We start from the raw sequence: 17,889 nt of genomic DNA on the forward strand, positions 1-17,889 counted from the left end.
GGGGGGGGTTGATGTCATGGTTGAGGTGTTTTTTTCCATGCCAGATTGCTGCTTATAGTGTGTGTCAGTAGCTCACGGCTCCATTATGTAACCTGGACAGAGCTTTTTTTTGTTTTTCTCTCCTCATTCTCATGGCTTGTGTTTCTCCCCCATCGGCAGTTTGTCATTCTCTTATGTAAATAATTCAGGCACTTTTGCCACTGTGACTGTAAAGTAATGAGGGATTCACCACATGCCAAAGAGTACAGTGTTTGAAATGTCCCACACTGAGCATCTGAGTTTTTATAAGCAGAAAGAAAAACTAGATGTTGACATAAAATTTAGGTGTTTGAGATCTGAACTATCAACGGAACTTTTTCTTAATAATTAACTCTATGTAGATATATAGGATCTTTTAGAGGGAATGTCAGTCCTCCCCTGCAACAGCCTTGCATGATTTTGACTTGACCTCGCATCTCCTCACTCACTTCCTTCTTAACTGCATGAGCTAATTTACACCCAATTTCTTGCATGCTGGTGAAGTAACTAATTTGCACTGTATTAACACCCTGTTTTGTTTTCTAATTTCTTTTCCAAATTTCCCTTTGGACCTTTTTTCTTTATTTTTTTTTTTTGTTTTCTTATTTTATTGCTTTTTGCTAACTCACCTCACCTTTAAGGAGCTTGATCCCAACCAGCCACAGAAGCAACTGGAGGATCACAGGAGGGTAGGTACTGAGTTTGGTATTGGTGATCGACAACTGACTGAGCGACTGTCATGAGGCCCTCGCAGTCACACTGCTTCCCCAGCATGGCACTTACTCATTCCCTCCCCTGTCAGTTATGTGATATGTAACGTGTGAGGCAGATCAACAGATGGACATTAACTTTGGGTGTTCATCTCGTCTTTGATGGCCTGTGACGTATTTGGCCCAGAGGGAGCATGTAGGTCACTGTGCTGCACTGATTTACACCAAACCAACATGGGGCAACACTGAATGTCAGCGTATGTCGTGGTGGGAGAGGGCACAGTGTGGCCTTTGAACATCACTGATGGAGATCAGAGGGCAAAGATCAAATAAGAAGTCATTCCACAGGGGACATCTTATTATGGTTAGACTTCAAGGCTATGGCTTTTTTTTTTGCGAATTTATTGTTAATTATTATTTAGACAAAAATTCTGTACAACTGCGGTAATTTATAGATTTATTTAATTCCCTTGATCAGCTCAAAATAATGTGAAAAACACAGGGAAGAGTTCTCAAATGGAGCAAATGTAATTTGAAGAGATGATCAAGTATTCAAGAATTAATTTGAACAGGTTTTTTTTTTGTTTGTTTGTCTTTTTTTTTAACATGCAATCTTGTAACTTTCACAGCCTTCCATTGTGTATTTCCTGTTGTGAGACTTCAAACTATTAGTGTGATTAAGAGTACTCTTGCTTTAATGTTGTAATCTTGTACTGTACTACATTAGCACAGTCACACTGACTTTGGGTTCCAGCTCCGTGACTGTGACATGGTGAAGCTGTAACTGGACTCAGTCTCCTAACATCTGATTTTCACTGATAGGGAGAAGCTCTGCGGCAGATCTTGGTTAATCGATACTATGGGAATGTCAAACCTGGCCAGAGGAGAGATAGCCTCACAACCTTCAGCAACGGCCCACTCACTCCTGGAGCGCAGGGAAAATCACCTACAGGTGTGTGTGTGTGTGTGTGTGTGTGTGTGAGATTGTGTGTGATTGTGTGTGTGTGAACAGTACAGTATCTCATGTTTATAGGGTTTGCTTATAAAGATAAAGGGTTAGATATCGAAATGTTTTCCTCTGGGGAACTGGGTTATTACGGTGCTAAGCCAAGCATGCAGCTCAAAAAATTAAACATTAAAATAGTTTAGTTTATAGGTTTCAGCTACTTTAGGGAGTCGGGAACAGATTACTTATTTTGACCATTGGTGAAAGAAATTGCTTAACGGTCCCATATTGTAAACTTTTCCAGTGTTTGATTTGAAGTTTTGATATCATAAGAAGATATATTTGTGGTTTTAGGAACCAAAAACCAATTCAATGTAGATTTACATCTCTGTCAGGCTTCTCTCTAGTAACAACAGGTTGTTGAGCCAATCAGGAGAGAGGAGGCTCTGAACTTTCCTGAGTGATCAAAAAATAAAATAAAAATAGCAGATTTCAGGTAAACATTCAGACAAACCAAATCCTGCAAGGTTGGACAGTGGGTCAGGCCGGGCCGTGCTTGGGGCATGGCTGACCGCAGTGACTGTATAGTTGTGACATGTTATAAGTTATAGAAGTCCTGACGGCTGGTTTTAAGGCTCAGTTTGTAAATACAGGCTGTGTGCATTTCTCTGTGGACTGAGCGCTTTGATACTTTCACAGTATTAATATAGAACCTCGACCTGTAAGTCTCACTTTATACAATATGGGACCTTTAAGTAAAGTTTAATAAGGGGAATGATGTTCTAATTTTGTCAGAATTAAGATTTTATCAGCATGAATATAGTCTGTGTCTGGGTAAAAATTTGGTTAAAATTTTAAAATCATCACAGATCACAGATTATACGGAAGTTCCACTGAGGCCAGAAACATTTGTTTCTGTTTGTGTTTCATTACACAGATTACAAAGAAATAGTCATAGTGACACAAGTCAGTGACAGTTTCCACTATTTATTAGTAAACATGAGTTGTTTTCCTGCGGGTCGACATCACCCACCAGGACCACACTGTTAGTCCACAGCAGTATGCTTCTTGTGCATTAGGTTCATTTACAGTAGACCACACATTTGCTCAGAAAAGAGTTGTGATTACAAACAAATGATCTCTCCATCATTCCAACTCAATCTCTGCAAATTGGACAGATTGTTCAAAAATGACATTTATTCATTCCAGTGAGTTGCTCTGTGTCTCTCATCACAGAAATGACTCATCGTTCATCTCTCATGCTTCAGAGCAGAGAGAAAAAAATGAGATCTTATTCACAGCCTTGTGCTCCCTTTAAGCCCTTGGACCTCGGCTCTGCCACTGAGCATACCGGCTCTCTCCTCGGCATAACGTAGGCCGTGTTGTTGCCAGGCGACCAGAGAGCCAAGCGCTGTCTAGAATAGGATGTGTTGTTGATTCAGTGGCTCGCCCAGCCAGAGATGGCTCTGATGGGTGCTGTTATCTCACCACCACTGCTTCACTGGCTGGCTGTGGTAGCCAGCAGCAGCAGCGGTAGCAGTTAAAGAGTGTCCATGGATTAAAGTCACGCCTCATGTTGTATTGTACATTTCTGTGCAGTGGCTGGATGGATAGAAAATATACCTGTGTCTTATTCTAGGCTTCAGAAATATCATGTGGTCTCTTCTTTAAGGTTTCATGTGACAGCAGCATCTCTCTGATTATTATTTGTGTAAAAATAAATAATCCTTGTGAATATAGGTGCAGTGTATGGGTTGTCCTTCTGTCTCAGTTTTAGTGGGTTTGATTCATATAGGGGAGATGGCAGATGGCATTACCGTTGACTACATCTACATACTACTTGTATATTGTTTGGTTGCTTTTTGATATTGGTCACATATGGGCATCAAAATGAGAAAATTTTACACAGTGCCTTTAAAGGTACTTTACATTCTTTACATTGCTCATTTGATTAATTTTCCTCACCAATCAGTCGGAATTACTGCCGTTTCACTTCATTCAGTGTGACGTGTTCATGTTGTTCACTTTCTTGTCTGAATTTTTTTTTTTGTTTGTGATGTTATCAGCCCTTTTCAGTTGACTTGGTAGCTGCGGTAGTAGTTGCTAGGGGCAGCTAACTTGATGATTCTCACATGGATCACATGTGGACCTAAATCAAGTTGTAAATTTCTATCTCATCCACACTCGTCTACATTTTTTGTCACTTTTTCCTACATGTAGCTATTGTAGCTAGCTATGTAAATAAATGACTTCCCCATTCTTAATTCTGTCTGCTATGATCGGTTGATTAGGACGATTCATGTGTCTGGATCCTGGCTAGCAAGGTGTGTGTTTAGAGTAGCCCTGAGTATTAATGCTCAGTATCCTTTTCTCTTTGTTGACTAATCTAGCTTAGCATCTTCCTGCAACTGAAATACTGTACGTAATTATTATATGTATTTATTACATTATTACTGAAGTATATATGTATTTAATAATGGAAAATGATGATATGTTTTTACCCATGTTCTATTATGTAACCTGCCTGAAATCTGAATAAAGCTGTGTTAATGGTAATGATTTTATGTCTTTGACCACAGTTGTCAGCTCCGGGGTCGGAGGTCGAGGGGAGCTGAGTTTGGCTGAGGTCCAGTGCCACCTGGACAAAGAGGGGGCTTCTGATCTGGTCATTGACCTCATCATGAATGCTACCAGCGACAGGATCTTCCAGGAGAGCATATTGTTAGCCATCGCACTGCTGGAAGGTGGAAACACGGTCATCCAGGTGAGTGGGGGTCACTGGGTTCAAGAGTACACAGTGCAAACAGGGCAGTGGAGGGTGGGTGTGAAGTGTTAATGAGGTCCCAGCACTCACACGTTTTTCCTGCAAATAAATGGAACTACTAAAGGCATTCCCCTCAGAGAGGCATGAGCAGAATCTCAACAAGGAGATGTTATCTTAGGAGTTCAACGCTGTGGTGTCAAGAATTTTAGTTATTGCCCTGGAGCTGCGCTGCTGTCAACAGAACAAAATGAAGTGACCGAGAATGACTTCAAATGGGAAAAGGAAAGATACTCAGCTCTAAGTGTAGCATCCAGGCCGCGTTGTGAAAGCGAGACTTCACAGTTGGGTACAGAAAGCATCCTGGCATGTTTGTTGTGCTTATTGACATTTTGAGTCCGGGGGGGGGGGAGTGAGTTTGGGCCATAGATAGTGAGAGGACAAAAGGAAGTCAGAAAGGAAGAGGAACAGTAGTCCGCTGGGAGAGGTCCAAGCTGTGCAGCCAAACACGTCATCGTCTCCCCACAGCCAGCCAGGGGTTGCTATGACAACGCTAACTCTTTGCGAACCTCGCAGCAGGCAGGTTGAGAGTGGAGAGAGCTGCTGTGTTTGCAACTGCATTATTTCGGCTTTGCAAGGTGCCGTGTGTGTGTGTGTGTGTGTGTGTGTGTGTGTGTGTGTGTGTGTGTGTGTGTGTGTGTGTGTGTGAATGTATGAATGTATGTATGTATGTACTAGACCAAGTCTTTTGTGACCAAGTGTGTGACTTTGTGCTGCTTGTAGGCTGTCTAGCTGTGTATTCTGGTTTTGAGGTTTGTGTGTGCGTGCTCTTGTGTGTTGTCTTGCATAAACAGGCCCGTTGCATAATAGGCTCCTATTTGCATAGTGTTGTTACCTGACAAGGCCTGACTTCCCAGAGTGTACACAAAGGCACTCACATGACTCCTGTTACATAAGCTGCTGCCTGCCTCCCTGCCTGGGTGGATGACGCCCTGAGCCCCGGGCCTCCTGACATTCCAACTGGACTCTTAACTGGGTCATGCCATGATGGTGAGGGCACTAGAGGGCAATAAAAGGGACAACCCCTCAGATGCCTCAGGGGAGATCAATAGATTTCAGCAGCTCTCTGGTGCTACCTGAGGAAACGCTGGGGCGTGTGTTTTGCACTGGGTGTGGAGGGTTTTTTTTTTTTTTGTGTTGTGCACCCCAGGCAGTTGTAAATGTTTGCAAAGTTTTTTCTTTTGTTAGAGTCACATTGATGAATTTTAATGTTATATATTTATATATTGTAATATAAGAGAGTGCTTAGGTTGCAAATTGGAGCCATTAGTTGCGTTATTGTAAATTCTAGGGAAGTTGCACCAAAGTTATTTGTGAATCTAAAGCAAATGTCTGAATGTCTGCATCTGACTCTGCAGATTTCCTTTGCTGCTAGAAAAGAACCTCAGAGTGAACTTGATAAGAAGAGCAGTAAATGGCATAAAGAAGAACGAGGCACAATTATACAGAAGCTTCTTGTTTCAGAATTTAAAGTTAGGTGTTTTTCTCCTCCTTGGCATGACACGGGGGACAAGTGAGCTTTGTTGAAGGCTCATGTATGGTCCAGAGAGAATTTTCAACATATCAGCAGATGCATCACATTTCCCTGTCTTACATAACGATGGGTTGCCTGCCCCCTTTTCAGGACAGAAGGGTTCTTGTTGTCTAAATGAAAAGCAGGACAAAAACATGCCCACAGATTTCTCCAAGCAGTGTGTTTGTTTGTTTTTGAGGTAATCCAGGGTCGTAGCCTAGCCAACTAAATTTCTAGGGGAAAAAAGCAAGTATAAGAGAGGGAGATGGAGAGCTGTTGGTTTGCTTCAGAATGAATTCATCCAGGGCTCACAGCTAGACTTGATATGGCAGTGCTGGGGGACAGGGTAAGTGTGTTAGTGAATACAAAAAGATATAAATAAACTATTTATGAGTAAACTATTTAAAAACGCTCTTGGATTAGCTGTGAAATGCATCATCACAAAGCTAAAAACCGTTTTTTTGTTTTTTTTTTCTGAGCTCATGAAAAGCAGACTATTAAGAGATATGTGGTTCTCACAGGACGGTGACGCTGCAAACATGATGATTTTATAGATTATGATGCATTGCTGCAGATTAAACCACCCTGCAGTGTATATAGACCTTAAACATGTACAGCAGGAAAATGCAACATACACATTAATGCAACAGTAATATTAATAACAAAAACATCATATATGCTATAAAACACTGACAGGAAAATTTTCCTGCACAATACATTTCAGTACATTTAGCTGATAATACTTACAACAGTTTGGAATGCAGGGCTTTTATTTTCACAGTGCGGTATTAGTACTTTTAGTAAGTGATTATTCTTCTTCCACCACTGCTCAGGACACAGCCTTTCCCTGGCTTTAGTCTTGCATCATGTGTAAGAGTAATACAATGAAGAAGAGACTTCATCATGACGCCACATGCTGGAACATCAGGTGAAGAATATTAAAGGCTCATGAACTGAGTTGAAGGATTCAGGCCTTTCTTGTTTATCCCCTTCAAATCTTAATAATTGCATTTGTAAGGGTTGGCTGGTCACATCCTCTACAGCCACAAACACGTTGTTCAAAGACTAACAGAGACTTGGGTTTCTCTCACACATCCACTTGTCACAAGTTTGTTCGTTTACCTGTAAAAACCCTCTTCATTAAGCAAAGCAACTACAGTCACAGTGATATCTGGATCTGTTAGTACAGGCCAAAAAAATGGAAATCTCACCAAGCATCAGTCATTGAGTCATTAGGGCCTGTCTCGCCTTGCAGAGATACGATACCTTTGAACAGTAAAGATCAGACTGCGTCTCATGCATTTGTACCCACTGTTGGGTGAACAAGAAATGTTTTTGATACAATCTCTGCGCTTGCTTTAAATGTAAAGGCTTTGTTTGTAATTGCTTATCTAGGCATCTTCCCATGCTCTAAAAATGATTCACTAGTGGTTTTTTTCATATCTCGTATGCAAGCATCTTTGAAAGGGTGCAACTATCGTGTATGTTTAGCGGCCGTGTAGTAGAAATTTTCACCTCTAAGTGAGAATGACGTGTGCTCCCTTAAAATACGAAAATAAAGCCTGTAGTATGGTGACAGTGTTTTAATTCTGGCTTTAAGTAAGAGAAATCTGGCATCAGTGACGCTCTACTTATAGAACACAGTGCACGCATGTCAAACATTAATTATTGACCTACATAACTTTCCATAAATAACGTCAGCCTGTGAAGAACATCATGGACTACATAAAATGTTGTGCGACACGTTTGCTCACATCCTCCATGTTGTTGTTCGGCGATACTGTGGCACTGCGAGTGTAACTCAAGCCAGACACGTAGCTCACATAATGTATCATAGCATAAAACGACACTCTTGCACACTCCGTCTGTACGCCCCATTAGCGCACACACACACACACACACACACACACACACTCCGGGATATACTTAGAGGCTAGAAAGCTTATTCCAAAAACAGCCCTAAGAGAGAAAGTGTGTGTTATGTAAGAGAAGAAGTGTAGAAGCTCCACTCCTCCCAGCACCACCGTCCATCCATCTACTCAATGCCGCCTCCATGACCTCAGATCCTTAACTGTCACAGGAGCAAACAGGTGCCACAGCTCTTACTCAATAGGCTTGTTGTGACATGCCGCCACTCTCAGCCCCTTCCGAGCATGGTTTACCCCCACCCTCTCACCCCACCACTTCTGCTCGTTTCAAGTTCACTTTACAGCTACCTCTTGGAAAGCTTTAAAAAGATTCTGCAAAGTGAGTTTCCAGGCATCAGCGTCATCAACATACCAGTTCTCCTCTAACTACAGAGTGGGCAGGGGATTCTCCTTTTAAATCCCAGTTTATAGTTTATGGAAGTTTAATTAGCTCAGTCCTGCTCTCGGCAGCTTATGTTGTTGTTGAAGTCGCTGGATTCACTTTAGACTTTGTTTGGCTAGCTGCCTGTGCAGCATCTTGAGGACACGAATGTCACTTTCATTTCAGCCTCCTATCTTGTCGTAACTTCAAAGAGCAAATCTCCTTAGTTACCAGCTGGGCGGTGGTAGAGCACGCCACCGAAACTCTCCAATAAGCACAGAGATGGCTTTGTCACTCACCAAGGTGTCAGGCTGGAAAGGTGGGAGATGGATAAAAAGAAAGAGAGAGCTGGTGGTATAAACAGGCCTTACATAACTGGCCCGTGTTGATGCCAGGAGCCGGGGTGGCAGCTGAAGGGGAAGGGAAAGAGAAGTAGGAGCGCAAAATAATCAGAAAGGAGGTCTCGCTGTGCCGCCATGTTGAATCTGTAGAATAAGAGAGTGAATTATGAGTCGACCTAAAACCTACTGTGCTCAACCTGACTGACAGCGGCAGGATCAACACAGCTCCCAGGAGGCTTAATGGCTCTGTCGCGGGACACGTAGCAGGCTAAACCGCCTCGCAGGAAAAGCTGAGGCTGATTGGCTGACTAACCAAGAATGACTCAGCGGTCAGTGGGGGGAAGTGGGGGCTAGATTTGGTTCAAGGTGGTCTTTAAAATTGTGTTTTCCTTATGTGACATAGGGCATCTGTGAATTCAGACCTTTCACATAACATTTTCTCTCGCCAGCTCCGACAGGAAGTGGAGTAATATTTTAAACAAATACAAATACACAATGGTAATGTGGCTGGGCCTCTACTCTTACTCACTGACTATTGACCAAGTATTTTATTCATTTATTTGATTCAGGCCTGTCGAGTAAATTACCTATAAGACGTGTTTCCTGGGCATTTCCAATCTTTTTTTTGGAGTTTTGATCAATAAGAAGATAAAATTTGTGGTTTTAAGAACCAAAAATCATCTCAATGTAGTTTTGCATCTCCTCTCTCAGGCTTCTCTCTGGAGCTCTAGTAACGACAGGTTGGTAAGCCAATCAGAAGAGAGGAGGCTCAGAGCCTCTGATTGGCTGACTGTTTTCTGAGTGATTGAATTTAAAAAAAAAAAGCAGATTTCAGGTAAACACTCAGAGAAACTGAATCCTCTAAGGTTGGATGGTGGGTCCAGGTGGGGCTTAGGGCGGGGTTGAGAGTGGTGACTGCTTTGTTGTGACATCACAACATTACAGAAGTCCTGACGACTCGTTTTAAGGCTCAGTTTCTGAATACAGGCTGTGTGCATTTCTCTGTGGACTGAGCGCTTTGATACTTTCACAGTATTAATATAGAACCTAGACCTGCTATATAATCAAACAACACATGGACATCTACCTTTATACTATATGGAACCTTTAAGTTCATTTTCTTGATAGAACTGGCTATATTATTTTATACTCGTGCTGATGCAATACCTGTGCTCCTTACTTTGAGAAATAAGTATACATTTTTTAAAGGTTTTATAGAAAATTAAAACCCTTAAGAAATCAAACTTCTTAAAGATTATGTGTTTTCTAAACAACTTTGCCTACATTAAATACAGTCAAATTGACAAAAGTGTAATTTAAACCATCAGCATAAAGTTATTCCCATTGCATCAGTTTTTATGGCCAAAGTCATGAGGCCTATTTGATATTGTAATCTTGTAAAACTGCTGTCCTGGAGCTGGTGTCTGGAGAAGTCGGCCTGCTTGCATAAGTCTGATTCGTAATCAGATCACTATCAATGAATGACCCTCTCTCTTGTCAACAACATGATGTTAACAGCTTGAAAAACAAGCAGGAACAAACTGTTGCATAAAACAGAGGAGGAAAAACAACTTAGGTTTGTTAATGCATTAAGTGTTCTGCGTCTCTCAGGACTCGAGTCATGTGACTGCAGAGATTTTCACTAAGTAGGTTTCATAGTTTTCATATTTTATCAAAAGTTTTCTGTGCAGGTAAAGTCACATCTGTGCCGTGCGATGCACTTGCATGTTGTACCACTATCAACATATCTTTCCCCGCTCTCACAAACTTGAGCTAACAAAGTTTAGCTAAACCTGGAAAGAGTCTTATGTAACAGGCTTTCAAAACTGTCCCAGAATCTATGTATGTGATAACTCCTGCTTGCATTGAACCCCCCCCCCCCACCACCACCTCCTGCCTCACACACCACACACTCACTCCGTGCCGTTCTGGCACTGAAAAGTAGGGCAGGGTTTTCCTCTCTCCCTCTCCCTTTCCCTCTTTCCACTGCTCGCCCTCCGTGGGCTGATGTAACAGTGTTAGAGCCAAGGCGCTGTGTGCCCTCACTGTAACCACTCAGCTGATTACAGGTCTTATGTAAGGAGGGATTATCGAGAGGAAAATGGGACAGAACATATGAGCCCGTTGAAGAAAAACAACAGCTACATGCACACAGGGCCCTTTGTGTAGTTCCTATAGGCAGAACATTTCCTTTCTTAGCTTCACTTCACAAACCTCTTACTCATGCTGGAGCAAACTTTCAATGTTGCACAGTTGAAAAGCTCAGAAAAGAAGAAATCTGTGTGGTCTGTTGCAGTCACAAAAATGTGAATTTCTTTTCATTGCAGCACGAGTTAGCCCAATTCTGTGAACGTGTTTCTGCAGCTGTGTGTGTGTGTGCAGGTGTGAATGTGTTGTGTTGGCATGCCTTTGTGTTTATGCACATGCACACTCGTACAGTAGATGCATGTACAGCAGGATGTGGGACTGTTTGCAAGTTAATCCCAAAGCTTTTCTCTTTGTTTTTGCTGTTGCTTGTCCATTTGTAAGTGTTAACACCCAGTCCTCAGGGTGCCAGAACTGTGTTGTGCCTGGGGGGGGTGGGGGCAGAGAGCAGATGGTGTGAAATCAGGTGAGCACGATGAGGCCTTACAGCATGTTTTCTTGCCACAGTGAGAGAAGGCTTATGTAACTCTCTGGCTCTCAGTGCTGTGCAGAAACTTTAAGAGAGGCAATAAGATAATGATAAGAAGTAGCCAGTAAGAGGTTACTAAATGACAAATGGCCTCTCACATTGAAGATCTTGTTCTCTGATCACTGTGAATTTTGAAAAGCAACGTTCCTGGTACATTTGCTGGTGTTAAGTTGAAAGTCAACCACCTTGAGTCAGCATTTTGGCAGAAAATTTGTTCGTAAAAATTAGAAAGTGGTGAGTAAACTCAACAAGTAACCACTCTCTAAAACCTCCAGGAAACCCCTCAAGGACCCCTGGGGGTGTCCAGACCACACTTTGAGACCCACTGAACTAAAACACAGTGTAAGACTTGAATATAGCTGAAAGTGAACACGTGCATTGTCCTCTTTCCTCTCCTTGTTTCCCCTTCAGCGGTCCTTCTTCCAACGTTTAACAGGCGACAACAAGTCTGAGAAATTCTTCAAGGTGTTTTACGAGCGCATGAAGCTGGCCCAGCAGGAGATCAAAGCCACCGTAACCGTCAATACGAGCGACCTGGGCAGCAAGAAAAAGGATGAGGAGCCACCAGACAAAGACACACCAGCACGCAAGAAAGGTCAGGAGTCAGGAGTTTAGGTCACCCACATCATATTCTTAAGGGAATCACACCTGACACCATTAAACTAGAAAAATGAACCTCTGTTGACCTCTGTGTACTAAAGGCCTGTTGTATTGAAACAGCAAAGCCACCTGATTTATTCAGATTATTTATTCTTGTGCATTCTTTCTCATTTAATACAGTATTAAGTCATAAAATCTTCTTCTTTATTAAAAAAAATCTCAATGCACGTGACTTAATGATGCTACAAGAATTTATGACTTTTCAAATGAACATTGTTTATAAGACTGTGTCTTATCTGCAATGGTCTGTGTTTGACTCACTCTCCTGTACCTGTGGTTAGTCAAAGACGTGCCAGTGGTAGCAGTGGTGACCGAGGAGGTGAAGGAGCAGCTGGTGGAGGCCTCCGCTGTCACCAAGAAGGCCTTCACCACCTATCGCCGGAGGCTGAAGCCGAAGAGCACCAGGCGGCCGCCGATGGCACTCCCGTCCCGACCACTGATAAGAGCCAGGAGGAAGGCGAGATGAGCGTCATCATCACCATCATGCAGCCCATCTTGCGCCTCATGCAGCTGCTCTGCGAGAACCACAACAGAGACCTGCAGGTCAGCCAGTGCACCAGTTTGTTGCCCCCCCCCCCTCCTCCTTCTCCTACTCCTCATGACATGCTAACATTTCCTGAGCTGTGTTCTAAATTTCAATCACCACACTCACTTATACAGAAACGAAACCATGTTGAAAATAGGCACCAGTTGCAGAACTTCCTGATGCAGCTGTTTCCATATCTGGGGTGACTTGGTCTGGTTTCACTATGAGGAGTGTGTTAGTGTTAAGTAATGGCTAGCCCCCACCAGCCCAGACAGAAGACTTCCTTCTTGCACTGATTCTGTTTACACCCAGAACTGAGGCAGGCCTTCATTAACTGATAGCTGGCTCAGTGCTGAATCATTCTGTCTCTCCCATCCTGACCCAGCGTGGGTGCCAGATATTGATTTACTGCTAGCCATGCAGCACAGATGATCAATTCACTGAGATGTTTCTGCCTGTTTCTTCCAAACACGTCACAGCAGTAATTGTCTGTAAAAGCTTGCATGCTTAAAAAGAACACAAAAGTAGAACGAGCCACCAGATTCCCTGAGTAGAAGCTGAAAGGAGCCTCAATCGTAACAGAAACGTAGCCATGCTGACAAAGATATATCACAATGCCCAATAGTCATATGAGCCTTTACAAAGACAGATATGCCTAACAAGACTTTATTTTATCTCCATCCATCTCCAGAACTTTCTGCGCAACCAGAACAATAAGAACAACTATAATCTGGTGTGCGAGACTCTCCAGTTCCTGGACTGTATTTGTGGCAGTACAACAGGAGGACTGGGGCTGCTGGGGCTTTACATCAACGAGAAGAACGTAGGACTCATCAACCAGACTGTGGAGAGCCTGACTGAGTACTGCCAAGGTCCCTGTCATGAGAACCAGGTGATACATGTGCACACAGATCATGATTGTGTTCATATAGATGGTCAAATATGGAATTCTTCTAATACTTTATCAGATTAGCTTCTGTTTATTTCACAGTGACCTTTTCATTTTAGTCATCAGACATGTGGTTTTGTTTGGGTGGTGCTGAATTAGTCCTGAGCGTTTCACTTATCATGCCCAGCACTCACTCACACCGCGCTGAAGCTACGCTGCTGACTGGAATGACTAAATAAGCAACTAGCTAAATGCAGTAGCTGTTTGAAATGATTTCAGTTCCTTCAAACAGCACTTGAAGGGCGTCTGCCAGACTAAACAAAGCTCTTTGTTCATATCTACTGAGAGGGACGAGATTAGGAATTATTTCTGTTCACGTTTTGCTTGTGTGGTATTAAGTATCTTTAAATGGTAGCAGCATACTACTTGGATGCCACAGGCTATTGTGTAGTTTTGGGGTGTGGCACATGATTTCAAAATAAACAGTAGTTACAAAGCCAATTCTCATAAAATCTGACAAATAATTACAAAATGTGACACACCCCTTCAGCACATGACTGTGCCGGCTAAAGGGAATTTGACCAGTATGGGGCACCACACAAGAAGAAATATTTAATTGTCTGCCAGATTCAAATCTTTCTATTCAAATCTGTTATGAAGTTTTAAGTCATGTTGATCATGGCTGCTGTTAACTACAACTGAAAAACACCACTTTATCACCTGGTCTTCTTAAAACTCAGCCGGTATTTTGCTGTTGTTCAGACACCACTTTGAGTATTGTTTGATGACTGGCCAACATGAGGCGCTGGACAAGAGGCCATGACTTTCCAGTCAGCACTCAATAAATAAACGCAGAATATTGTATTTCTCTCCTCTCATCATTTGAAGTGTATTTATAATTTTGTAACTATTTTTGCAATATGTTTTATGCAGCATTTTGGACTTCAATGACAAACATGTGGCAGAGCAGCTCTCGGTCTGCCTAAACACCTCTGACTGTTGAAAGCATCTGTATTGTGATCTAAGTTTGTTAAAGATAATGTTGGTATTTTTGCATCAGTATGAATGGTGATTAAAACAATGGGATTTTGACTTATAGATTAATTGATTACTGATTGTATTTATCTGCTTTAACTGCTGTTAACTACTGGTTAAAACTGGTAATGCTCCTGTTCAGTTCTGTACCATAATTTATTTTAAATTTCCTTTGTACCTCAGAACTGCATCGCCACTCATGAGTGCAACGGTATTGACATCATCATTGCTCTCATCCTCAATGACATCAACCCCCTTGGCAAGAAAAGGATGGATCTGGTGCTGGAACTCAAAGTGAGTGGTTATTGGTTTCATCGCTGAAGAGGGAAAAAAAAAATACTTCAACATAGATGTAGTGTTACATAACAGGATTGGCTTTGGTCTCTCCTTTTCTGATTGTTGGTGTCTAGGTGTATTTTTCTTATTCCTCCGGAAAACTTTTCTCACATTTCTGTCAAAATTAAAAAAAATTAAAATTAGTGAGAGTTTTAAAACATAAACATCAGACTTTCCATTCAAATCCACACAGAGAAATAAAGTTAATAAAAACTTTTTTTTTTTTTTAAAGTTGTTGTACCAGTTACATAACAATTTTGATCAGAGTCACACTTAAGTGATTATGAGCTATTTGAGTTCCTGGACTTGAGACATCTTTGTCTAGAGATTATCATTGCAGGAAATCACTGACTGAAGGAAATCTTGAAACAATGGTGCAAATTAAGAATATTCATGTTTGGATTTCCCCCTTTAATGGTCATTGATTTTCCGCCTGCGTTGAGACTGCAATGCTGAACATCAGGTGGAGAAAATGGACCTGAGTTGATTGTTTGCACTTTTATCTGTGCTCTCTCATCCTTCTGTAGAATAATGCCTCCAAGCTTCTTCTCGCAATCATGGAGAGTCGCCATGACAGCGAGAACGCAGAGAGGATACTGTACAACATGAGGCCTAAAGAGCTGGTGCGTATGGCATCATTCAAATCATCACATTAGCGTAAGTGGATGTTATCTCACAGTCTGTATTCTTGCAGGTGGAGGTGATAAAAAAGGCCTACATGCAGGGGGAGATAGAGGTGGAGGAGCCACCAGAGGGTGAGGACGGAGAGGAGGAGCACTCTGCATCTCCACGCAACGTCGGTCATAATATCTACATCTTGGCACATCAAGTAAGCCATCAGCAGAGACAGTCACAGCCTTGCGTAAATGCTGTAACACACATACATTATATAGTACATGACAATAGGATATTCAATGGCTTTACTGTTACTGCACCTCTGTGTCATTTCCCTTGGTTGCTGAAGACATGTGATACCCGCCATTACACACTCATCTCCTCTTTCTCAGCCCTCAGGCTGTGCGCAGCTCAATAGCAGAGTGTCTGCTCAAACCTTGATTTAGGTTAACAACAACAATTAAAGTTACGTATCAGTCACTGCCGGTCCACACCCTGCAGCCTTGTGGTTGAACGGGTGGAACATTGTGCATCCAGATAAAGAATAAATGGCATGTAATGTTCCCAGCTGCTAAATACCGGTAATGTTACCTCAGTGCTACATCATGTTGAGCTCATACAAGGATACATTTAAGGCAAACCTGTACGAAAATCAAAGAAATAATCTTTGAGATGACCGTGTTTGTGTGTGTGTGTGTGTGTGTGTGTGTTGTCGTTCCAGTTAGCCCGTCACAACAAGGAGCTACAGGCTATGTTGAAGCCAGGGGGGACGTATGGAGAAGGGGACGAGGCCCTCGAGTTCTATGCCAAACACACAGCTCAGATTGAGGTCAGTTGTTACGTACATGTCTGACGTACACTGTGGTTGACATCTATTTTAGCGGAATGTTTTGGTAATGAAATTGTCTGGAGGCGTGTGGTACTTTTTTAATTGGCACACTTTTCAATGTCATTGTGTACACTTACAGAATGACGAGCACCTTTGGCATGTTTGCACATTTATGTCTGTGCGCTCCAAGTTGTTGGTTCGGTTTTTCAGCCACCTTCACAATAAAAAAAACAACCCTTTTATTTAATATCGAAAGGTACAGTTTTCTAAAAGTTTCCAGTCAGATCATTTGATGACTAATGAATGAATGTTTATGAGCCCGCAGCAGTGACGGGGAGTGTGTGTGATTCAGTGCTGTGGTTGTGTCCAGATTGTCCGACTAGATCGCACCATGGAGCAAATAGTCTTTCCTGTGCCCAACATCTGCGAGTTCCTCACCCAAGAGTCCAAGCTGCGTGTTTATTACACCACAGAGCGGGACGAGCAGGGCAGCAAGATCAATGACTTCTTCTTGCGCTCTGAGGACCTCTTCAATGAGATGAACTGGCAGAAGAAGCTGCGAGGTACTCAAGAGGCTACTGGTAACACAAACACCGTTCCCTGTGCGTCTTTCTCCTCAACTCTTTATCTTGTAGTGCTTGGTTTACACGCTTTCCTCCTGCATCTCTCCAGGTCCCTGTGAGCCCCCCTGAGTAGAATAGAGATACTAAAGCCCCTTTCCCACGTACTTACCTGTGATGTTGGCATCTTTGTGAGCAAGAACCAGAGACAAAATTTCCTTACAACTATTTTGATTCCTAAATTCTTCCTCCACATGTGTATTTTGATCAAAAGTCATGACATGCAGCACAATAAAGAACACAGTTGAGATTTCAGTATTAAAACCAGCAGGAAATATAAAGTATTGAGCTTCTCCTTTGATGGTATTTCTGTGGTGTCTGACATGTTTACAACACCAAAAGCACCATGGATGACCAGCTGCAAATTAAAAACACAGCCACACAGAGCCTGGCACAAAGATATTACACAACAAACATCACAGATGTTACAGGTCTAGACTGTAATTCTCAGTTCTGCCAACCACAAAACTCTCAGGTATTAGATGATTGATTTATTCACAGGGAAACAAAGTGTTCTCTTAAAATGTCTTCCTCCTTCAGAGTGCTGCTATTCTTGGCAAGGAAAAAAAACTTATTACTCTGTCATGGTCATGTCTTTTGCAAAGAAGCTCAACACATTTTTTGTATACCATAATAAATGGTAAACAAAGCCCACTGCCTCACACTGATGATTGAACTGGTTCCGTGTGTGAAAGGGGGCTGCGCTCTGCTCCTGGAGGGATGGAAGTGGGGAGAGCATGTAAACTTTGATAAGTAGCTTATTTGAATTACAATATAGTGTAAGTAAGTTAATAATAGGCTGAGATGGACTAACAATATACAGTATGTTCTACAAAGTTGTAAATGCATGTTTTCAAGCCAGGAGAGAGTGATGCCTGATGTCTTTACTGTGAAAATGAAACATGTTTCCTGTATCCTGTTTGTCCATATATTTTGTGTTGAGATTAGTGTGTCAGGTTCTTGTATTTTGGAAACAGCCGAGAACAGAGAAAAGTGAAGGCAAAAGATGACCCTCACACAAGTGTAAAAAGCTATGGATGGAGTTTGAAGACCCTCCTCTGTCTGTC

At 42.2% G+C, this 17,889-nt stretch overlaps 1 protein-coding gene across 1 annotated transcript in view; it reads left to right on the forward strand.

Annotated features, from left to right (window-relative positions):
* Positions 1 to 17,889, forward strand: part of itpr1b (inositol 1,4,5-trisphosphate receptor, type 1b) — an 87,152-nt gene that overhangs the window by 44,418 nt on the left and 24,845 nt on the right. Inside the window, 12 exon segments of the mRNA XM_087173316.1 lie at positions 660 to 707; positions 1,551 to 1,680; positions 4,254 to 4,438; positions 11,724 to 11,907; positions 12,254 to 12,349; positions 12,352 to 12,515; positions 13,190 to 13,390; positions 14,606 to 14,716; positions 15,286 to 15,381; positions 15,453 to 15,587; positions 16,095 to 16,202; positions 16,573 to 16,765. Coding sequence (XP_087029442.1) covers positions 660 to 707; positions 1,551 to 1,680; positions 4,254 to 4,438; positions 11,724 to 11,907; positions 12,254 to 12,349; positions 12,352 to 12,515; positions 13,190 to 13,390; positions 14,606 to 14,716; positions 15,286 to 15,381; positions 15,453 to 15,587; positions 16,095 to 16,202; positions 16,573 to 16,765 — 1,651 coding nt within the window.

Source organism: Seriola lalandi, unplaced genomic scaffold, assembly GCF_002814215.2.
Source record: "Seriola lalandi dorsalis isolate HSWRI2012SDOR001 ecotype SW California unplaced genomic scaffold, Sedor1 jcf7180002054169, whole genome shotgun sequence".
NCBI classification, from domain to species: domain Eukaryota; kingdom Metazoa; phylum Chordata; class Actinopteri; order Carangiformes; family Carangidae; genus Seriola; species Seriola lalandi.